Below are 18067 nucleotides of genomic sequence, written 5' to 3' on the forward strand. Positions count from 1 at the left end.
GTCTTCCTCCGCCAATCCTGAGAGGAGGAGGAGGAGTGCGCATGCGCGTGTGGATAAAAAAGCCACCCCCACCAACCAGGCGCCGGGGCGAAAAGGAAGCTCCGCCCACCTCCCCCTCCTCCTCCTGCAGCGGCGCCCTTTGGGCACTTCCGGTGGGGGCTGTGGGCGGGGTTTGTGTCTCCCCGTCGCGGGGCAGGGGCGCCGTCGGATGACGCCGCCTGGAAAGGACTACCGTATATGCGGATGTAGGGGCGCCGCCTGAGGCACGTCGCCCGGAGGCGGCTGTACCGTATTGGCGGGCAGGGAGGCCTCCGCCGGCGGTAAGTGGCGCGCCGCCGGCTGCGCTCTGCACATGCCCCGGGGGCCGCTCCTCCGGGGGCAGCGAGCGAGCTGCTTCCTGCATGGCGGGGGAGGGGTTGGACTAGATGGCCCCTGGGGTTCCCCCCCCGAGGTGGCCCTTGCGGGGTCTGTGGGCTGGCGGGCAGCCGCGTCCCCCGGGCAGCCTCGCCCCGGCTGGGCGTCGCATCCTCCGGCCTGGCCGCTTGGCCGTCCCTTCTCCCCCCCGGTGGTCCCGGGCACCGAGAGGCTCCCTCGCCAACCCGGCGGCTCAGGCGGCTGGGACGCGGCTCTGACATTCAGCTGCATTGGCCCTCCTCATTTCCCGCTGCTCTTCTGCTTCCATTCTGCCACTTGAAGGAGCAACTTAACAGTAATAGTTTAAAAACTGGAAAAGCAGTGGCCAGAAGAGCATCATTCAGCCGCTAGAATACCTAGTATTTCGTTTTCCTTCCAAAAGTCCCTAATAATAATACAGCGGTACCTCGGGTTACAAACGCTTCAGGTTGCAGACTCCGCTAACCCAGAAATAGTACCTCCGGTTAAGAACTTTGCTTCAGGTTGAGAACAGAAATCGTGCTCTGGCAGCAGCAGGAGGCCCCATTAGCTAAAGTGGTGCTTCAGGTTAAGAACAGTTTCAGGTTAAGAACAGACCTCCGGAACGAATTAAGTACGTAGCCAGAGGTACCACTGTATGGCGTCCCGTGCACGTCCTCTGCATCTGGTGTCTATTGATACTGCAGGTGGGGTGTGGTTGCGGGGAGGGGGGGGCGGTGCGCATGCAAGAGAGGGATGATGTGATCCTGTGCACATGCAGCAGGCAGGCCAGCGCTTTTGCATTCTCTATAGTCCATGGCTGAGAGTTCCTGCGGCTGCACTGCACAAGGTGAGTGACTCAGGTGAGGCAGCTGTGAGCGGGGGGGCAGGTTGGCTGCCCCCGCTTTCTCTTTTGAGCCGTTACGCTCTGAGGTGGGACAGGGAAGTGCCCATTTTGGGCCTGGGGAGCCTCATTCTGCCGCCCCTCAGGATTGAGCCTGGCAGCTGCTGAGGCATCTCTCCTCCAGTGGGGGTCAGCCATGACTAGGTTTTGAAACGGGCTCCCACATATTTACAGTGGTGCCCCGCAAGACAAATGCCTCGCAAGACGGAAAATCCACAAGACGAAAGGGTTTTCCGTTTTCAGAGGCTCTTCGCAAGACGAATTTCCCTAAGGGCTTGCTTCGCAAGACGAAAATTGACGGAAAAAAATGAATTTTTTTTCGCTCCAAAACCCCTTTTCCTGAAGCGCTAAGCTGCTAAAAGCATTTTAGCAGCAAAACCGCTAATCCCTTAAGCCTTAAAAAGCCGTTTTTAGCCCTTAAAGTGCCAATAGCGCTAATAGCGCTACTCCGTCAATGGGCTTGCTTCGCAAGACGAAAAAACCGCAAGACGAAAAGACCCGCGGAACGGATTCTTTTCGTCTTGCGAGGCACCACTGTAATGTGCATTATCACTAACATTGCAAGATATGTTTGGAAATAGATCCATCATGTTTAAAACGAATTACGGTAAGGATGTAACCAGAGGCACCACTGTAACAATTTATTATTCATACCCCGCCCATCTCGCTGGGTTTCCCAACAGAATATTAAAAACACGACAAAACATCAAACATTTAAAACTTCCCTAAACAGGGCTGCCTAGTGAGGGAGAGATTGTGAGCAAGTACGGTGGACGCTCAGGTTGTGAATGTATCCATGCGGGATGCACGTTTGCAACCCGCAGCGGGGCATCTGCACACATGCAGGTTGGGATTCGGCGCTTCTGTGCATGCGCAAAGCATGATTTATCGCTTCTGCGCATGCGCGACCAGCGAAACCCGGAAGTGACCCATTCCGGTACTTCTGGGTTTCGGCGGTCCACAGCCCGAAGAAACGCAACCTGAAGTGTCTGTAACCCGAGGTATGACTGCATTGCAGTTCAGCATTGGGGGTCTCTTGCCTGCAATGCGTAAAACTACTTCCATTTGTTACCCAGATTCCCATCTCCATATCTTACCACCTTGGCTTCCCTCAGCTGTTTCTTTTCCGTGCTCCAACAAATAATAAGTTCACAGTTAGGTTTTGTTATGTATGTTTTGTTTCTTAGCATGTACTTCTTACATGTCCACAGAAATCTCCATGAAAATGAGTTGGCTAAGCAATAATAGCGGGGGACGCAGCAGCACATCTCCAGGGAGGGCGTTACGCCAACAGGGAGCCACCACCAAAAAGGCTTTGCTATGAGTTGGCCAGTGTTGGGGTCTGAGAGGGTTGAGGCAGAAGGCTGCCTGGAGTGAGGGATGCCGGTGACCAGAGCAGATCTTTGTGGTCTTTCCACCCGCAGGGGCAGCCGTTGAGCCAAGATGGCGGAAGAGAAGAAGATGAAGCTGAGCAACATGCAGCTGCCCACGGAGTCCATGAAGGTCATGGCCGAGTCGATGGGCATCGGGCAGGTCCCTGAGGAGACCTGCCAGATGCTGGCGGACGAAGTCAGCTACCGCATCAAGGAGATCGCCCAGGTCGGTACTTGAACACAGAGTTCAACTGCGGAACTCCCTCCCACCGGAGACAGGGATTGCCACCAACTCAGATAGCTTTATAATAATAATAATTGTTTATGGTACTTGAACACAGAGTTCAACTGCGGAACTCCCTCCCACAGGAGACAGGGATTGCCACCAACTCAGATAGCTTTATAATAATAAGAATAATTATTATTATTTATACCCCGCCCTCCCCAGCCAAGACTGGGCTCAGAGCAGCTAACAACCGATTGATTGAAATACAGCTTAAAAACAAGATTAAAATACAACATTAAAACATTAAAATGCAGCCTCATTTCAATAGAAACTCAAATCAAAAACTTTTTGGGGGATGAAAACATCAGGTCTTCACCAAGGCTAGCTTTGGAAGAGGATGAGCAAACCAACAAACCCCTGTGTTGCAAAATATGAATCGGCAATATCAAAAGCAACACTATGGCCAGAAACAATTACAATGCGGAAAACTTTATGGAATAATTCAAAACATCAAAACTAACAAACTGAAGCCTCTGAAAGTCCTGTTTTGTTGAATTCTTCATCATGTAGAGCCCTGTTCCGGAGTATTTTTCATTCTCATGTATATTATATCTATTCGGAAAAAAGATTGGTTAATGATGAAATTACATATCTTTCTACTTACGAGTGTTGAACTAATTGGCTGATGAAGAATTCAACGAAACGTGTCAAAATATTGTTCTAGAAATGACATGTTAATAGGCTTAGAGTAAAAAATGTAAGCAATAACAAAACCAATAAAGAAAGAAGGAAAGATCAGAATTTAACAAAAATAATTTATTATAGAATGCAAGGGGGGAAAGGTAGAAAAAAATATAAAAAAGTCAAATTGCTGTGGAGGGAAGTAGAGGTGGGTGGGGGGTTTTATAATTAAGTGTATAATTATGCAACTGTTGTAATTTAGGTATTATATTTTATGTGAGGGAATCATTGGGAATTTTGGTTATTATGTATATATGTTAAGTTTCAATAAAGATCTTTGAAAATTAAAAAAAGAATTCAATGAAACAGTAGTTGTTATCCGGAAACACTGCTGCAGAGTTCAGAGTTGGACATCAGAATCGGACATTTGCTGATTATACAAAGCTGTTCACAGCTTGCTTTCCGCCGGGTAAAGTCTGGCACCTTGATCCATTTAAAGACTTGCTGAGACTTTCAGAGACTTCAGCTTGTTAGTTTGGATGTCTGGAATTATTCCATAAAGTTTTTCACATTGTGATTGTTTCTGGCCATCGTGTTGCTTTTGAAAGATGACGGACAGGCTACCAGCCACGATGGCTACGCTCTGACGCCAAGTTTGGAGGCAGCAAATGCTCTTCTCATGTTCAACTAAAGACACGGGGGACCCCAATGTTTTGTGGGGCTGTGCAATTCATCTCCGCTCATCCTGCTTGACTTCTAACTGTGCAGGGCCCAGAAAGCGTCGGTGTGCCATCGGTTGATTGGCAGGCGGTTGCCCTGCAGGGTTTGGGGAGGTGGGGAGGGGAAGAGGGAGCAGAAGCTTTGGCCTCCCCTCTTGGAGGCACACCCAACCTTTTGCCCGGTCTCTCTTTTTCCCACTGCGACTTCCACCCGCTCAGGATGCCTTGAAGTTCATGCGCATGGGCAAACGCCGGACGCTCACGACGGGGGACATCGACTTGGCCCTAAAATTGAAGAACGTGGAGGTGAGTGTTGGGGTGGGGCGGACAATTTCGGCAGGGCTGGGGGTGTTTGTGCGGAAGCAGAGCCATCGTCTCGAGCTGCATGTTCCTGCCTTGCAGGGGGTTGGACTAGATGACCTGTGGGGTCCCTTCCAACTGGGATTGTGTGTTCATTGCTGCCTCAGAGAAATTGGCATAGTGGCTAAGGGGTGACCCCACCTCTATTTGGGGGTTATTTTTTATTACGCATACAGGTGAAACTCGAAAAAGTAGAATACCGTGGAAGTGTTAATATATTTCAGTAATTCAACTTAAAAGGTGAAACTAATATATGAGAGAGACTCATGACATGCAAAGTGAGATACGTCAAGCCTTTATGTGTTATAATTGTGATGATCATGGCGTACAGCTGATGAAAGCCCCAAATTAACAATCTCAGAAAATTAGAATATTGTGAAAAGGTGCAGTAGCTATTCAATCCATAACACCTACAATGGGTTCCTGAGCCTTTAAATGGTCTCTCTGTCTGGTTCAGTTGGAAGCACAATCACGGGGAAGGCTGCTGACCTGACAGTTGTGCAGAAAGCCACCCTTGAGACCCTCCATAAGGAGGGAAAGCCTCAAAAGGTAATTTTCTACGATATTCTAATCTTTCGAGTTTCACCTGTATGTTATCGCAGCCACATGGGTGCCAAATTCCTTACATTTGGCGGCATCTGTAAATGGACGAGACCCTTTTGTTTATTTCCCTGCCTCTTTTGTTGTGTCAGTTGTGTTTTCATGCCCCAAGTACAATTGCGTCCGTTTCATTCTCCCCAGATTTTGACCCTGTTCTCGAAAGCTCCTTGTGTTGAACTTAACCGTACTTTCCCATCATTATTTGCTTTTTCTCCTGGTCCGTGTCATAGGGAAGAACTAAAAATAAATGAGCGATCCTAGATTCATAGAACTGCAAAGCTGGGAGGGAACCTGAGGGTCATCTAGTCCAACCCCCTGCAATGCAGGAATATTTTGCCTAACGTGGTGCTTGAACCCTCGACCCTGAAATTGAGAGTCTCCTGCTCTACCAGCTGAGTCGGGGCCGGTTGTTTTGAGTTGGATTTAGGGAGGGAGGCAGCAGGGCCTTATCCGGGGCGGCCCCTTGACCCGCTTTCTTCCTCTGTTTCCGCCCCAGCCGCTGTACGGCTTCCACGCCCAGGAGTTCATCCCCTTCCGCTACGCCAGCGGTGGGGGCCGCGAGCTGCACTTCTACGAGGAGAAAGAGGTTGACCTGAGCGACATCATCAACACCCCCTTGCCTCGCGTGCCCCTCGACGTCTGCCTCAAAGGTGAGGTGGGGGGGGGAGCCCAGGGGCTGTGTGGCGCTCAGATCGAGGGGGGGGCTCTGGGGAAGGTGGGTGCCTCCTGCTGGCAAAGCAGCGTTCACGCACGAGGAGAGGGCGATGGAGGGCAACCAGCCACAACGTTTTAATGTTGTATTTTAATCTTGTTTTTAAGTTGTATTCATTCAGCTTGGTTTTATTATTGGTTGTTAGCCGCCCTGAGCCCGGCCTTGGCTGGGGAGGGCGGGGTATAAATAATACTTATTATTATTATTATTAATGGCTAGTCACTGCCCTCCACTGTAGTGATCAGGTGGGATGGCTAGGAGGAATTATAAAAAATATGGAGCAAGCCATTTGTGCCGGCAATGAAAGCATTGCGTTGACTGGGTTTGAGCCATTTTGATAGGATTTTTGATCAATCCACACCTCTGCATCTCTGTCCTATTTCTCTTGCTTGGCAAGTCATGTACACAGGCCAGTGACTTCACTGGACATCCTCCGTACATGAATATCGTAGGTTACTTTGATGTAGTTAATCTTTAGATAGATCTTAAGGGCCAGGAAGAGAGTTCACTAGGATACTGCCATCCTTGTTATTATAATCCTTGTTGTTATTCATGTTTTTATACTGTATTTTATGGTGCTTTTATAATTGTTTTGAATTTGTTGCTAGCTGCCCTGAGCCCAGTTTCTGAACCAGGAAGGGCAGGGTAGAAATATTTATTATTATTATTATTATTCTTGACCCTTGGCAGTCCCTTCTGGCCCTGGTGTGAGGGACCTTAGAATTGTAGACTTCGAAAGGACCCCAAAGGTCATCCAGTCCAACCCCCTGCAATGCAGGGATCTTTGAAGAGCTGTTTCCCAAGCGTCTAGGAGAAGCGACTCTTGAGATCCACAAGCTTGTGTCTCGGCAGCTGAGCAGAAGCGTGTGGAGGTTTGCCTGTCTCTTTGTCTCTGACGTTTCTTTTCCCCTCTCTCGTAGCCCACTGGCTGAGCATCGAGGGGGTCCAGCCCGCCATCCCAGAAAACCCACCCCCAGGTGAGTCGCCCGCTTTGGTTGATAACGTGAATCTGATGGGGCACTTTCTTTTTTAAAAAATTCATTTTTATTAAGTTTTCCACTTTAACAATCCAATCCAATCACATTAAATATTCCAAATTATACATATACATATCCAATAATCCAAATATTCTGCCAAATTATAATTTTTTTAATGGGACTTCCCATGTTAGGAGCGTTCTCTCTGTTTGGTGCACGTTAGGAAGTCAATAAACGAAACTTCATTTGCACAGAGAAGAAGCTGAGCCTGACCTCAATCCATCTTTTCCCCTTCCTCGCCAGCCCCGAAGGAGCAGCAGAAAACAGAGGCCACCGAGCCCCTCAAAGCAACGAAACCAGGGCAGCAGGAGGACGGCGCCCTCAGGGGCAAAGGGCAGACCACCGCGGCCCCCGATGGCAAAGGTCAGGTCTTGGCAGGGCAGCGGGGCTCTGTGTTTTGATAAATGTTTGCCCATTTATTTTTTTGGTGGAGTTACCAGCTTGGTGGATCAGGGGAATTCAGGGGATGTAGTATATCTTGATTTCAGGAAGGCTCTTGTCACGGTCTCCCGTGATATTCTTGCAGAGAAGCTGGTAAAATGTGGACTGGACAAGGCACCGTATTTTTCGCTCCATAAGAAACACTTTTTTCTTCCTAAAAAGTAAGGGGAAATGTTTGTGCGTCTTATGGAGCAAATGTGTGGTCCCCGCTAGCTCACTTCATTTAAAGAGTTTCAGAGACTTTGAGACTAAGATTTCATTTTGAACTTGTTATTGTTTAAAGGAATTCTATAAAGGTTGCCTATTAGGTATGTATATGGTCGTTGTGTTGCCTAGACATTGTTGACCTGCGGAAGGAAGCTGGAGGGGTCAGCCAGATGGAGATGTCAACCAACCTGGTGCCCACAGATCTCCAGCTGGTCAACTGGACCTCCGCCAGCCGCCAAACCCTTTGCTTCCCCGCCGTGACCCTGCCTGCCTTCGTTTCCTCCCTGCCAGGCAAAGAGAAGAAGGGCCCCCTTTTGGAGGGCGCCCCCCTGAAGCTGAAGCCCCGAAGCATCCACGAACTCTCCGTCGAGCAGCAGCTGTACTACAAGGAGATCACGGAGGCCTGCGTGGGCTCCTGCGAGGCCAAGCGGGCGGTGAGAAAGCGTGGAAGGGAACCCCCGAGATCCTCTAGTCCAGCCCCCTGCACAAGGCAGCAGTCGCAGGAGTTGGGGAGCCCAGCACCCTCTCCTTGCAGTGGGCAGCCAGGTGCCCGTTATGGGAAACAGGCAGCAGGATCTGAGCAGGTGCAGCCTCTCCTCTCCGGTTGCTGCCAGCAACTGGGATTCAGAGCGCCTGCTGTTGTGGCAGAGCCCTCACTCCTTCCTCAATTTGCCTAATCCTCTTTTAAAGCCAGGTTGGTGGCCGTCCCACCCTGCTGTGGCAGGGAGTTCCACAGCTTAACCCTGTGCTGCGTGAATAATAATAATAATAATAATAATAATAATAATAATTTATTATTTATTCCCCGCCCATCTGGCTGGGTTTCCCCAGCCACTCTGGGCGGCCTCCAACAGAATATTAAAATAAAATAGTCTATTAAACATTAAAAGCTTCCCTAAACAGGGCTGCCTTCAGATGTCTTCTAAAAGTCAGGTAGTTGTTCTTCTCTTTGACATCTGGTGGGAGGGCGTTCCACAGGGCGGGTGCAACTACCAAAAAGGCCCTCTGCCTGGTTCCCTGTAACTTGGCTTCTTGCAGGGAGGGAACCGCCAGAAGGCCCTCAGAGCTGGACCTCAGGGCTGAACGATGGGGGTGGAGATGCTCCTCCAGGTCTACTGGGCCTTTGAGGCCGTTTAGGGCTTTCAAGGTCAGCAGCAACACTTTGAATGGTGCTTGGAAACGTACTGGGAGCCAATGTAGGTCTTTCAAGAAGTGCTTTTATTTGTCGTGAATCTTCTTAGCTCTCCCTCCACCACCACACTGCCTTGGAGAAGGGAGAGTGAGGGGCTCGTGTGGCCAGTTTATACAGTAGTACCTCGTCGTGAATCCGCCCCATTTAGCATCCGTTTCGTGGAACGTCCGCGGCAAACCTGGAAGTAACGGAATGGGTGACTTCCAGGTTTGCCGCTCACGCAAAGCGGCGCTTTGTCGAGCGTCCGGGGCTCCTGAACGGATCCCAGACTCAAAACAAGGTACCACTGCAATCCCACCCTGGAGCCCTCCTGCTGGTGACTTGGACTACAATTCCCAGCAGCCAGTATGACCCGTGCTGATGCATCATGGGAAGTGGAGTCCAACACTTTTTGAGGCCTGTGGCTGGAAACCACGGGAAGGGAGACTATTGCTCTGTTGCTCGGATCCTGCTTGTGGAGTTCCCTTTGGGGTGCCTGGTTGTGAGACCAGGATGCTGGCCAAGTTTCCTACGATTCCCACGTGGAGCCTCCATGGACAAAGCCAGTCTACCTCAGAATGGCGGAGAACAAGAGCGGGAGGAGGCCGCTGCCCTCGCATCCTCCTTGGGGGCTTTCTTCCCTTTGGGGTGTTGGGTCGGCCACTGTGAGGAGGATGCCAATGGCCTGATCCGGCTGCAACGCCCTCCCTGATTCCTGACGTTCTGGCTTTTTTCTGCAGGAGGCTCTTCAGAGTATCGCCACAGACCCCGGCCTCTACCAGATGCTGCCTCGCTTCAGCACGTTCATCTCCGAAGGGGTAAGGGGTTTGTGTGCAAAGGGGGGGAGGGGTAGAAAAGTCTTTCAAAACCAGGTTAAAACTCGAGCTTAATGGGTCTCGAGCTTTCAAAGGGCTTTGTATCCTGATAGTGAAGGGACGCGGGTGGCGCTGTGGGTTAAACCACAGAGTCTAGGACTTGCCGATCAGAAGGTCAGCGGTTTGAATCCCCGCAGTGACGGGGTGAGCTCCCGTTGCTCGGTCCCAGCTCCTGCCAACCTAGCAGTTTGAAACCATGTCAAAGTGCAAGTAGATAAATAGGTACTGCTCTGGCGTGAAGGTAAACGGCGTTTCCGTGCGCTGCTCTGGTTCGCCAGAAGTGGCTTAGTCCTGCTGGCCACATGACCCAGAAGCTGTACGCCGGCTCCCTCGGCCAATAAAGTGAGATGAGCGCTGCAACCCCAGAGTCGGTCACGACTGGACCTAATGGTCAGGGGTCCCTTTACCTTTACCTTTTATCCTGATAGTAGCAGCAGCACCTTGAACCTGGCCCTGTGTCGGATCAGACCCCTCAGCAGCAAAGGCACACAGTGCAGGGAAGGCCTCCTTGCTCCTGTCAGCAATTTTGCTGCAGCATCCCGCGTCTACTGCGGCCTTCGGGTCAGGCGCGAAAGGAGCCCTGGATTCGAGGGCGCATCTCTTTTTAAAATATTTTTTTATTGAGTTTTTGATAATTTTAAACATACGAAACAAAACCATTTCAAACATTAAAATACAAGGTTCTTTCTAACCTCCAGATCTTCCTTCCCTCCCTCTATGGGTTCCATGTTTAAATTTCAGTTTGCTGCATCTTTTACCGTTACTCATCCATTATATCCATAGTGACCATAAATGGTTCCACATTACAAGTGTCCTTACATCCCTGCCAAAGATTTTAACTGTTTACAGTGGTCTTTTAAACAAATTACAAATTAACTCCAGTCTTTCGAATCTTCCCCGTCGGTTTCGCCATCTCTGCCTACTCCATCAGTTTCCTCTGCCATTTTTCTTTGGTTGGTACTTCTCCTTCCTTCCATCTCTGGGCTAGTGGCATTCTCGCTACTGCCGTTGCATACATAAAAAGTCATTTATCTTCTTTTGGAAACTCTATTATACCTAGTAAAAAGGCTTCTGGTTTATTGACAAATGTATTTTTAAGCATTTTCTTTAGTTCATTATATACCGTATTTTTCGCTCCATAAGACCTGACCACAAGACCTGACCATAAGACACACCTAGTTTTTAGAGGAGGAAAACAAGAAAAAAAATATTCTGAATGAAACAATGGATGTATGATTTTTGTGGTGCAGGCTGCAGCCATGGACATACTATGTGGTCTGATGGTGAATTTGGGGTGACCCAATGCAAAAATCCTGAGGATCCATGGGCTTTTACCTCCCTGCTCCCAGGCAGCCTCCTGTATCTCTAGCGTCCCTTATCTCTCTCCCCGATTGGCAAACGATCAGCAGCTTTGTTTAAACACCCCCTTCCCTCTTTAAAAAAAAAGAAGAAAAAAAAAAAGCATGATCTGCTTTTTGCCCCTGGGCAATTCGGCTCCAGGGACCACACATTCGCTCCATAAGACATACAGACATTTCCCCTTACTTTTTAGGAAGAAAAAAGTGTGTCTTATGGAGCGAAAAATACAGTATACCATTTCCCAGAAAGCCTTTACCAATGTACATGTCCACCACATGTGGTAAAAGATGCCTGGAGGCGTATCTCTGTAGCTGCCGGCTGCCTTTCCCAGTCTGATCTGGAGCCTCTCACCTGAGGTCCCTGTCTCCCCATCCCTCCCTCCTTCCAGGTGCGGGTGAACGTGGTACAGAACAACCTGGCTCTCCTGATCTACCTGATGCGGATGGTGAAGGCCTTGATGGACAACCCCACCCTCTACCTGGAGAAATACGTGAGCCTCTTCTCTCTCTCTCTCTCAGGGATGGAGGGACCATTAAGCAAAATAAGCCCGTTCTGTAGGAACCACAGACATGGTCCATAGGCCACGTGGTGCAGCTGAACCAGGTTCCACCGGAGGGCGGGGGAGAAAAAGCCTGAACTTATTAAATAAGTGTAGAAGACTATATCGAGTGTGCCTCATCCAAACACTTTGGTATACAGTGGTACCTTGGTTTACGAACTTAATCCGTTCCGGAAGTCCGTTCTTAAACCGAAGCGTTCTTAAACCAAGGCGTGCTTTGCCATAGCAGCAGGGGACTCAATTTACAAATGGGACACACTCAACAGGAAGCGGAGCATGTTCTTATTCCAAGACAAAGTTCACAAACCAAAACACCTACTTCCGGGTTTGCAGTGTTCTTAATCCAAGCCGTTCATAAACTAAGCTGTCCTTAAACCAAGATACCACTGTATTTGCCTTGGTGTATTCTTAACAAGAACGGTCACAAATGGCTCAGCTGAGCGTTCCTTTTCTCAGCTAGAAATCTCAGCAGAGCAACTAGGCAGGCTGGACGCCTGTTCTCGACAAAGTACAGAAGCAGGTGTGTTACGTAAGATTAGTTTTGAGGATCCGCTCAAGGTGAAAATTACCCTAACCCACACATTCTTTTATAAGCAGTTAACAGTCGTCCGTAGGTTTACCATAACCATTGAGTCAATCACCCATCTCCTACTAGCCTTCTGAGAAAAACCCCACCCTCCCACTATATGTATAAAAGTCTGGTGACTTCTATTTCAGTGTATCTGAAGAAGTGTGCATGCAGACGGAAGCTTAGACCCAGAACAAATTGAATTGGTCCATAAGGTGCTACTGGACAATTTTTAATTTTTTTCCCATTCTTTTATAAATTATATTTACTATCTGAATGAATACAAAATTTAGCAGTCTATTAATATGTACGTATCAACTCGTTCCAGATAATCGCCATACAGTGGTACCTCTGGATGCGAACAGGATCCGTTCCGGAGCCCCATTTGCATCCTAAGCAGAACGTAAGACGCATCTGCGTGGGTCACGTTTTGCCGCTTCTGCGCATGTGCGTGACGTCATTTTGAGCGTCTGCGCATGTGCGAGCGGCGAAACCCGGAAGTAACGCGCTCCATTACTTCCGGGTCGCCGCGGAGCGTAACTTGAAAACGCTCAACCTGAAGCACATTTAACCCGAGGTATGACTGTATTGGTCCACATAAAGTCTCCGTCTGCAAGCAGCTCGGTTTTTTATTATCTTTTGAATTAGGTATATACAGGGGCACCAAAATCTTTTTGAGTGCGAAAGGTCTTAATCCAGTCCTGCTCTCTCTGGGGGGCTGGGGGCCACTGGGCAGGTGGGTGAGGGGGAGACACCCAAGGGAGCCTCTCCCAGCCCTTCCTCTTCCTCGTCCAGCCCTGGGTGGGTGGGGGGTGTCCTGGGGTGCCCCAAAGTGAACCGGGAGCGGGCGCTGACCTTAACGCCATGGGCCTCTTTTCTTCCCCACCCCCTGCCAGCTCCACGAACTGATCCCGGCCGTCATGACCTGCATCGTCAGCCGCCAGCTGTGTCTTCGGCCGGACGTGGACAACCACTGGGCGCTGCGGGACTTTGCCGCCCGGCTCATCGCCCAGATCTGCAAGAACTTCAGCACCACCACAAACAACATTCAGTCGCGCATCACCAAGACCTTCACCAAGGTGCATGTTAACGCCGGAACACACGGGCCTCTGATGGAGCTGAGCGTGGGGAGATTGAGTTGGACTGTGGAACTCCCTGCCACCGCAGGCAGCGATGGGCCTTGGATGGCTTTAAAAGAGGGTTGGGGGAATTCATGGAGGAGGGCAGGGCTATCGAGGGCCCCCAGGACGTTTCTGAGCACAATTCAAAGTGTTGGTGCTGAGCTTGAAAGCCCGAAACAGCCTCAAAGGCCCAGTATACCTGGAGGAGCGTCTCCACCTCCATCGTTCAGCCCGGACACTGAGGTCCAGCACCAAGGGTCTTCTGGTGGTTCCCTCCCCGCGAGAAATGACTTTAGAGGGAACCAGGCACAGGGCCTTCTTGGTGGTGGCGCCCTCCCATCAGATGTCAAGGAAATAAAGAACTATCTGACTTCTATAAGATATCTGAATGCAGCCCTGGTTAGGGAAGTCTTTTATGTTTTATGGTGTTTTTAATATTCTCTTGGGAGCCGCCCAGAGTGCCCAGGGAGGCCTGGCCAGATGGGCGGGGTATAAGTCATAAATAATAATAATAATTGTTGTTGTTGTCAGGATGGCTCTGCTTTGCCTCCCCAGTCGGAGGCAGCGATGCTTCTTAATCCCACTTCCTGGAAAACGCAGGAGGGGAGATTTGCTTTTGTGTTTGAATCCTGCTTGCAGCTTTCCTGTAATAGGCACCTAGTTGGCCGCTGTGAGAACAGGATTCTGAATGAGCCCCTTTGGCCTGATCCCCCAGCCAGGCTCTCCTCCTCTTCATATAATAAATAACAATAATAATAAATTTTATTTATACCCGGCCCTCCCCAGCCAAGACCGGGCTCAGGGCGGCTAACACCAGATATAAAAACAACTGATTAAAATACAACTTAAAAACAAGAATAAAACACAACATTAAAACGCAGCCTCAGTTCAGCAGAAACTCTAAAACTTTTTTGGGGATGAAAACGTCAAGTCTTCACCAAGGCTAACTATCCAGACTGGTCGTAAAGGTAAAGGGACCCCTGACCATTAGGTCCTTTCGCGGACGACTCTGGGGTTGCGGCGCTCATCTCGCTTTATTGGCCGAGGGAGCCGGTGTGCAGCTTCCGGGTCATATGGCCAGCATGACTAAGCCGCTTCTGGCGAACCAGAGCAGCGCACAGAAACACCGTTTACCTTCCCGCTGGAGCGGTACCTATTTATCTACTTGTACTTTGACGTGTTTTCGAACTGCTAGGTTTGCAGGAGCAGAGATCGAGCAACGGGAGCTCACCCCGTCATTGCGGGGATTCGAACCGCCAACCTTCTGATCCGCAAGCCTTAGGCTCTGTGGTTTAACCCACAGCGCCACCCGCGTCCCTTTCCAGACTGGTCCTACATGGGCCAGAAAAAAAGCCAGGGAAGTCCCCAAATAGGAGTTCCATCACAGAAGGAGAAAGGAAAAAGGAAAGAGGGAATCAAGTTGATTCCAAGCTAAAGGCCAGGCAGGACAACTCTATCTTACAGGCCCTCCGGAAAGAAATCAGATCAAAATATGCATTTTGGGAGCCCCCTCCCCTACCCTAACTCCCCCCTCTCTCTCTTCTTCCCCCACTAGAGCTGGGTGGACGAGAAGACCCCCTGGACCACGCGCTACGGCTCCATCGCAGGGCTGGCTGAGCTGGGGCACGACGTGAGTAGCCTCAGAGCCGGCTGGGGGCACGGCAGGGGCATCCCGGGGGCAGGCGCTGGGCCTCACTCTCTCTCCTCCTGCCTCCCCAGGTGATCAAGACCCTGATCCTGCCCCGGCTGCAGGTGGAGGGGGAGAGGGTCCGCTCCGTCCTCGAGGGGCCGGTCGTCAGCAACATTGACAAGATTGGGGCCGACCACGTCCAGAGCCTCCTCTTGGTAAGGGGGCAGCCGGCGGGGGGTGGGGTGGGGTGGCTGCTGCCGAATGGCTTGACTGCGTACAGAGAAAGAGCTGGTCCCAAGCACAGGGAGAAGCTGTGGGGAGGAAAATATAGATGACCCATGTGGGGTAATTGATCGGCTGGAGCCCTAGATCCAAAGTTTGGGGCTGGACAAATCTCTCCAGCAAGAGGGGAGCTCCCAGAAAAGTATTAAGGTCACAGAATCACACCGCACAGTGATGAAGCCTGAGGAATACAGTAGAATTGGTTGGAAGGGACACCAAGGGTCATCTAGTCCAACCCCCTGCAACGCGAGAATCTTTTGAACCCACAACCCTGAGATTAAGAGTCTCATTCTCTACCAACTTAGCTGCCCCTTATATAGGCAGTTAGATCCTTTAAACATCCCATTTAGTCCGCTGCCCTTCTCTGCCCCTCTGGGAACGAACGGACCACACCGTTAGGAAGTTTAAATGCTTTACTTACAAACTCCAAAGGTCAGATTCATGCGTTACTGCATGCAGCAAGGAGAACGTGGGTGGGAAATTCAGAAAAATATTTCTGAGCGCACAGTCTGGGCAGTGCATCAATCTCCTCCTGCGCTTGAATCCTGCTTGCAAGCTTGCCAAGGGCATCTAGTTGGCGTCTGTGAGGGCAGGACGGTGGAATATGTGGGTCCCTATTTTGCCCGACCAGCTTCTGGGCTCTTCTGCTCTTCCGATGGAACCTCCACATCCAGGGGCAGTCTTTCTCAATTCCCGGGCTCTTAGTGGCTTACGGCTGCCGTGAGGGCGGGACGCAGGGCTTGGGTGGTCCTCTCCCCCCGCTGCTCTTCTTAAGTCTCTCCTACGCCCTCCCCCCACCACAGAAACACTGTGCTCCGGTCCTGGCGAAGCTGCGCCCCCAGCCCGACAACCAGGAGGCCTACCGGGCGGAGTACGGGGCGCTGGGCACGCTCCTGTGCACCCACGTGGTCAAGGCTCGCGCCCAGGCAGCCATGCAGGCCCAGCAGGTGAACCGCACCACCCTCACCATCACCCAGGTAAGGGGGGGCAGAACCCCACCCCCCAGCACCCACGGGCTCCGGGTCTTTCCCTGGGCGGCCCCAACCATGGCTGAAGTTCCCCTCTCCCTTCACAATAATAATAATTTTTTTTATTAATTTTATTTAAATAAATTTTAAATATTTAAATTTTATTTAAAGAGGCAGCCCTGTTTAGGAAGCTTTTATTGTTTAATAGGTTATTGTATTTTAACATTTTGTTGGAAGCCGCCCAGAGTGGCTGGGGAAACCCAGCCAGATGGGCAGGGTATAAATAATAAATAATAATAATAATAATAATTACTATTATTATTATTATAAGGGCCTGGAACAAGGGCCTGGGGTCTGGGGTGTGCACGCCTAGGATGCATTAGGAAGACTGGTGCCATCTGTGCATGTGCAGAGTGCATTTGCTCCGCCACCGAAGGAACTCGCACTTGGTAGTGGCGCCCGCCCTGTGGAACTCCCTCCCACCAGATGGGAAAAAACACCTACCAGACTTTTAGAAGACATCTGAAGGCAGCCCTGTTTAGGGAAGCTTTTCATATCTGAAGGGCTATTGTATTTTAACATTTTGTTGGAAGCTGCCCAGAGTGGCTGGGGAAACCCAGCCAGATGGGTGGGGTATAAATAATAAATTATTATTATTATTATTATTATTATTATTATTATTATTATTATTTATACATCCCCAGCCAAACACTAGCTATAAAACAATTGATTGAAATGCATCTTAAGATTAAAACGAACCATGGAGGGGTGGAATCTTAACACCCCCCGTGATCTCCTCTCTCTGTCTCTCTTTCTCTCCGCAGCCTCGCCCCACGCTGACCCTGTCCCAGGCCCCCCAGGGGGGCTCCGGCAGCGCCTCGCGGGCCCCCAGCATCATCAAGATGCCCGGCTCCCTGGCCCTCCCCATGCAGACGCTGGTCTCTGCCCGGCCGGCCACCCCCACCCAGCCCTCCCCGCCGCCCACCAAGTTCATCGTCATGTCCTCCTCGGCCTCCGGGACGCCCACCTCGCAGCAGGTGATCACGCTCAGCGGGGGCCCCGCCTGCACCTCCACCTCCCCCGTCACCACCACCGTGCCCAGCACCCAGCCCCTGGTCAAGCTGGTCTCCGGCGGGCAGGCCGCCCCAAGCCCCCCCGTCTCGGGCAGCGTCCAGAAGTACATCGTGGTCTCGCTGCCCGCCGCCGCCGAGGGCAAAGGAGCGGGGGCCGCCCAGCTCTCGCCCTCCTCCTCCTCCTCCTCAGGGGCCGGCGGCTTGGCCCTGGTGGGGGGCATCAAGCAGGAGCACGGCGAGAGCCCCCCGCCCCCCGGGAGCAGCGCCAGCACCTCGGCCGCCACCGCCTTCCTGGCCAAGGCTAACGGGGCACAGGGCCTGGTGCCAGAATCCCCGCAGACGCCCTCCCTGTGAGGGAGGCCAGGCACGTCCCTGGATCGCAAGACGGCTGGGGGGCCGCAACACGGCCCGGCACCTCCCCCTGCCCACTGCGTGCCAAGGAAGGGGGGGCGACGATGGCACCTCGACAGCCTCTGCGTGACGTTAAGGGTGCTGTCTATTCCCTCCCCACCTTTGGAGCAACTTGGGGGGCAGAGGAGAAGGAATCGAGACTCTTGTGTGTTGTTCTTTCTTCCTGTGAGCAGCAGGGCCGAATTGGGGGCGTGTGTGTTTGTTTGTGAACGTTGGGGGGGGGTCCCACGTTTGGTGTAGTAGGAAAGCCGCCTCTGTCCTTTTGTCTGTGTCGCAGAACTGTAAATAGATACTCTTTTAAGTTCCAATAAACTCGACTCTTCTACTGGTCTGTGAGAGTGGTGTTTGCCCTGTTCCCTTGTGGGATTCCCCCCCCCCAAAAAAAATCTAAAAAGGTAAAGGTAAAGGTACCCCTGCC

General features: G+C 51.1%; 1 protein-coding gene across 2 annotated transcripts; it reads left to right on the forward strand.

Moving 5' to 3' along the window:
* The first annotated feature begins 139 nt into the window (after positions 1-139).
* On the forward strand, positions 140-17974 carry TAF6 (TATA-box binding protein associated factor 6). 2 transcript variants are annotated; one of them, XM_083410300.1, is made up of 14 exons: positions 140-320; positions 2701-2875; positions 4495-4581; positions 5732-5885; positions 6868-6924; positions 7228-7347; positions 7924-8066; positions 9544-9621; positions 11426-11527; positions 13061-13243; positions 14841-14915; positions 15005-15130; positions 16001-16174; positions 16990-17974. In XM_083410300.1, the coding sequence occupies exons 2-14, from the start codon at positions 2720-2722 to the stop codon at positions 17590-17592; spliced, it is 2058 nt and encodes a 685-aa protein (XP_083266426.1). In that variant the 5' UTR covers positions 140-320; positions 2701-2719; the 3' UTR covers positions 17593-17974. The 2 variants fall into 2 exon arrangements, with proteins under 2 accessions (XP_083266426.1, XP_083266427.1); XM_083410301.1 differs by lacking the exon at positions 140-320 and adding an exon at positions 1141-1222.
* Positions 17975-18067: the final 93 nt, after the last annotated feature.

The sequence above is a fragment of the Podarcis tiliguerta genome, assembly GCF_965153285.1.
Source record: "Podarcis tiliguerta genome assembly, chromosome: 13".
NCBI classification, from domain to species: Eukaryota; Metazoa; Chordata; class Lepidosauria; order Squamata; family Lacertidae; genus Podarcis; species Podarcis tiliguerta.

What these genes read in the sequence shown, in the direction of transcription:
- TAF6 (XM_083410300.1), top strand. Translation starts at nt 2,720, where the DNA reads ATGGCGGAAGAGAAGAAGATGAAGCTGAGCAACATGCAGCTGCCCACG. An exon ending in CCCAGAAAACCCACCCCCAG is followed by an intron (nt 6,925 to 7,227) that starts GTGAGTCGCCCG and finishes CTTCCTCGCCAG; the next exon opens with CCCCGAAGGAGCAGCAGAAA. An exon ending in CCACCCTCACCATCACCCAG is followed by an intron (nt 16,175 to 16,989) that starts GTAAGGGGGGGC and finishes TTCTCTCCGCAG; the next exon opens with CCTCGCCCCACGCTGACCCT.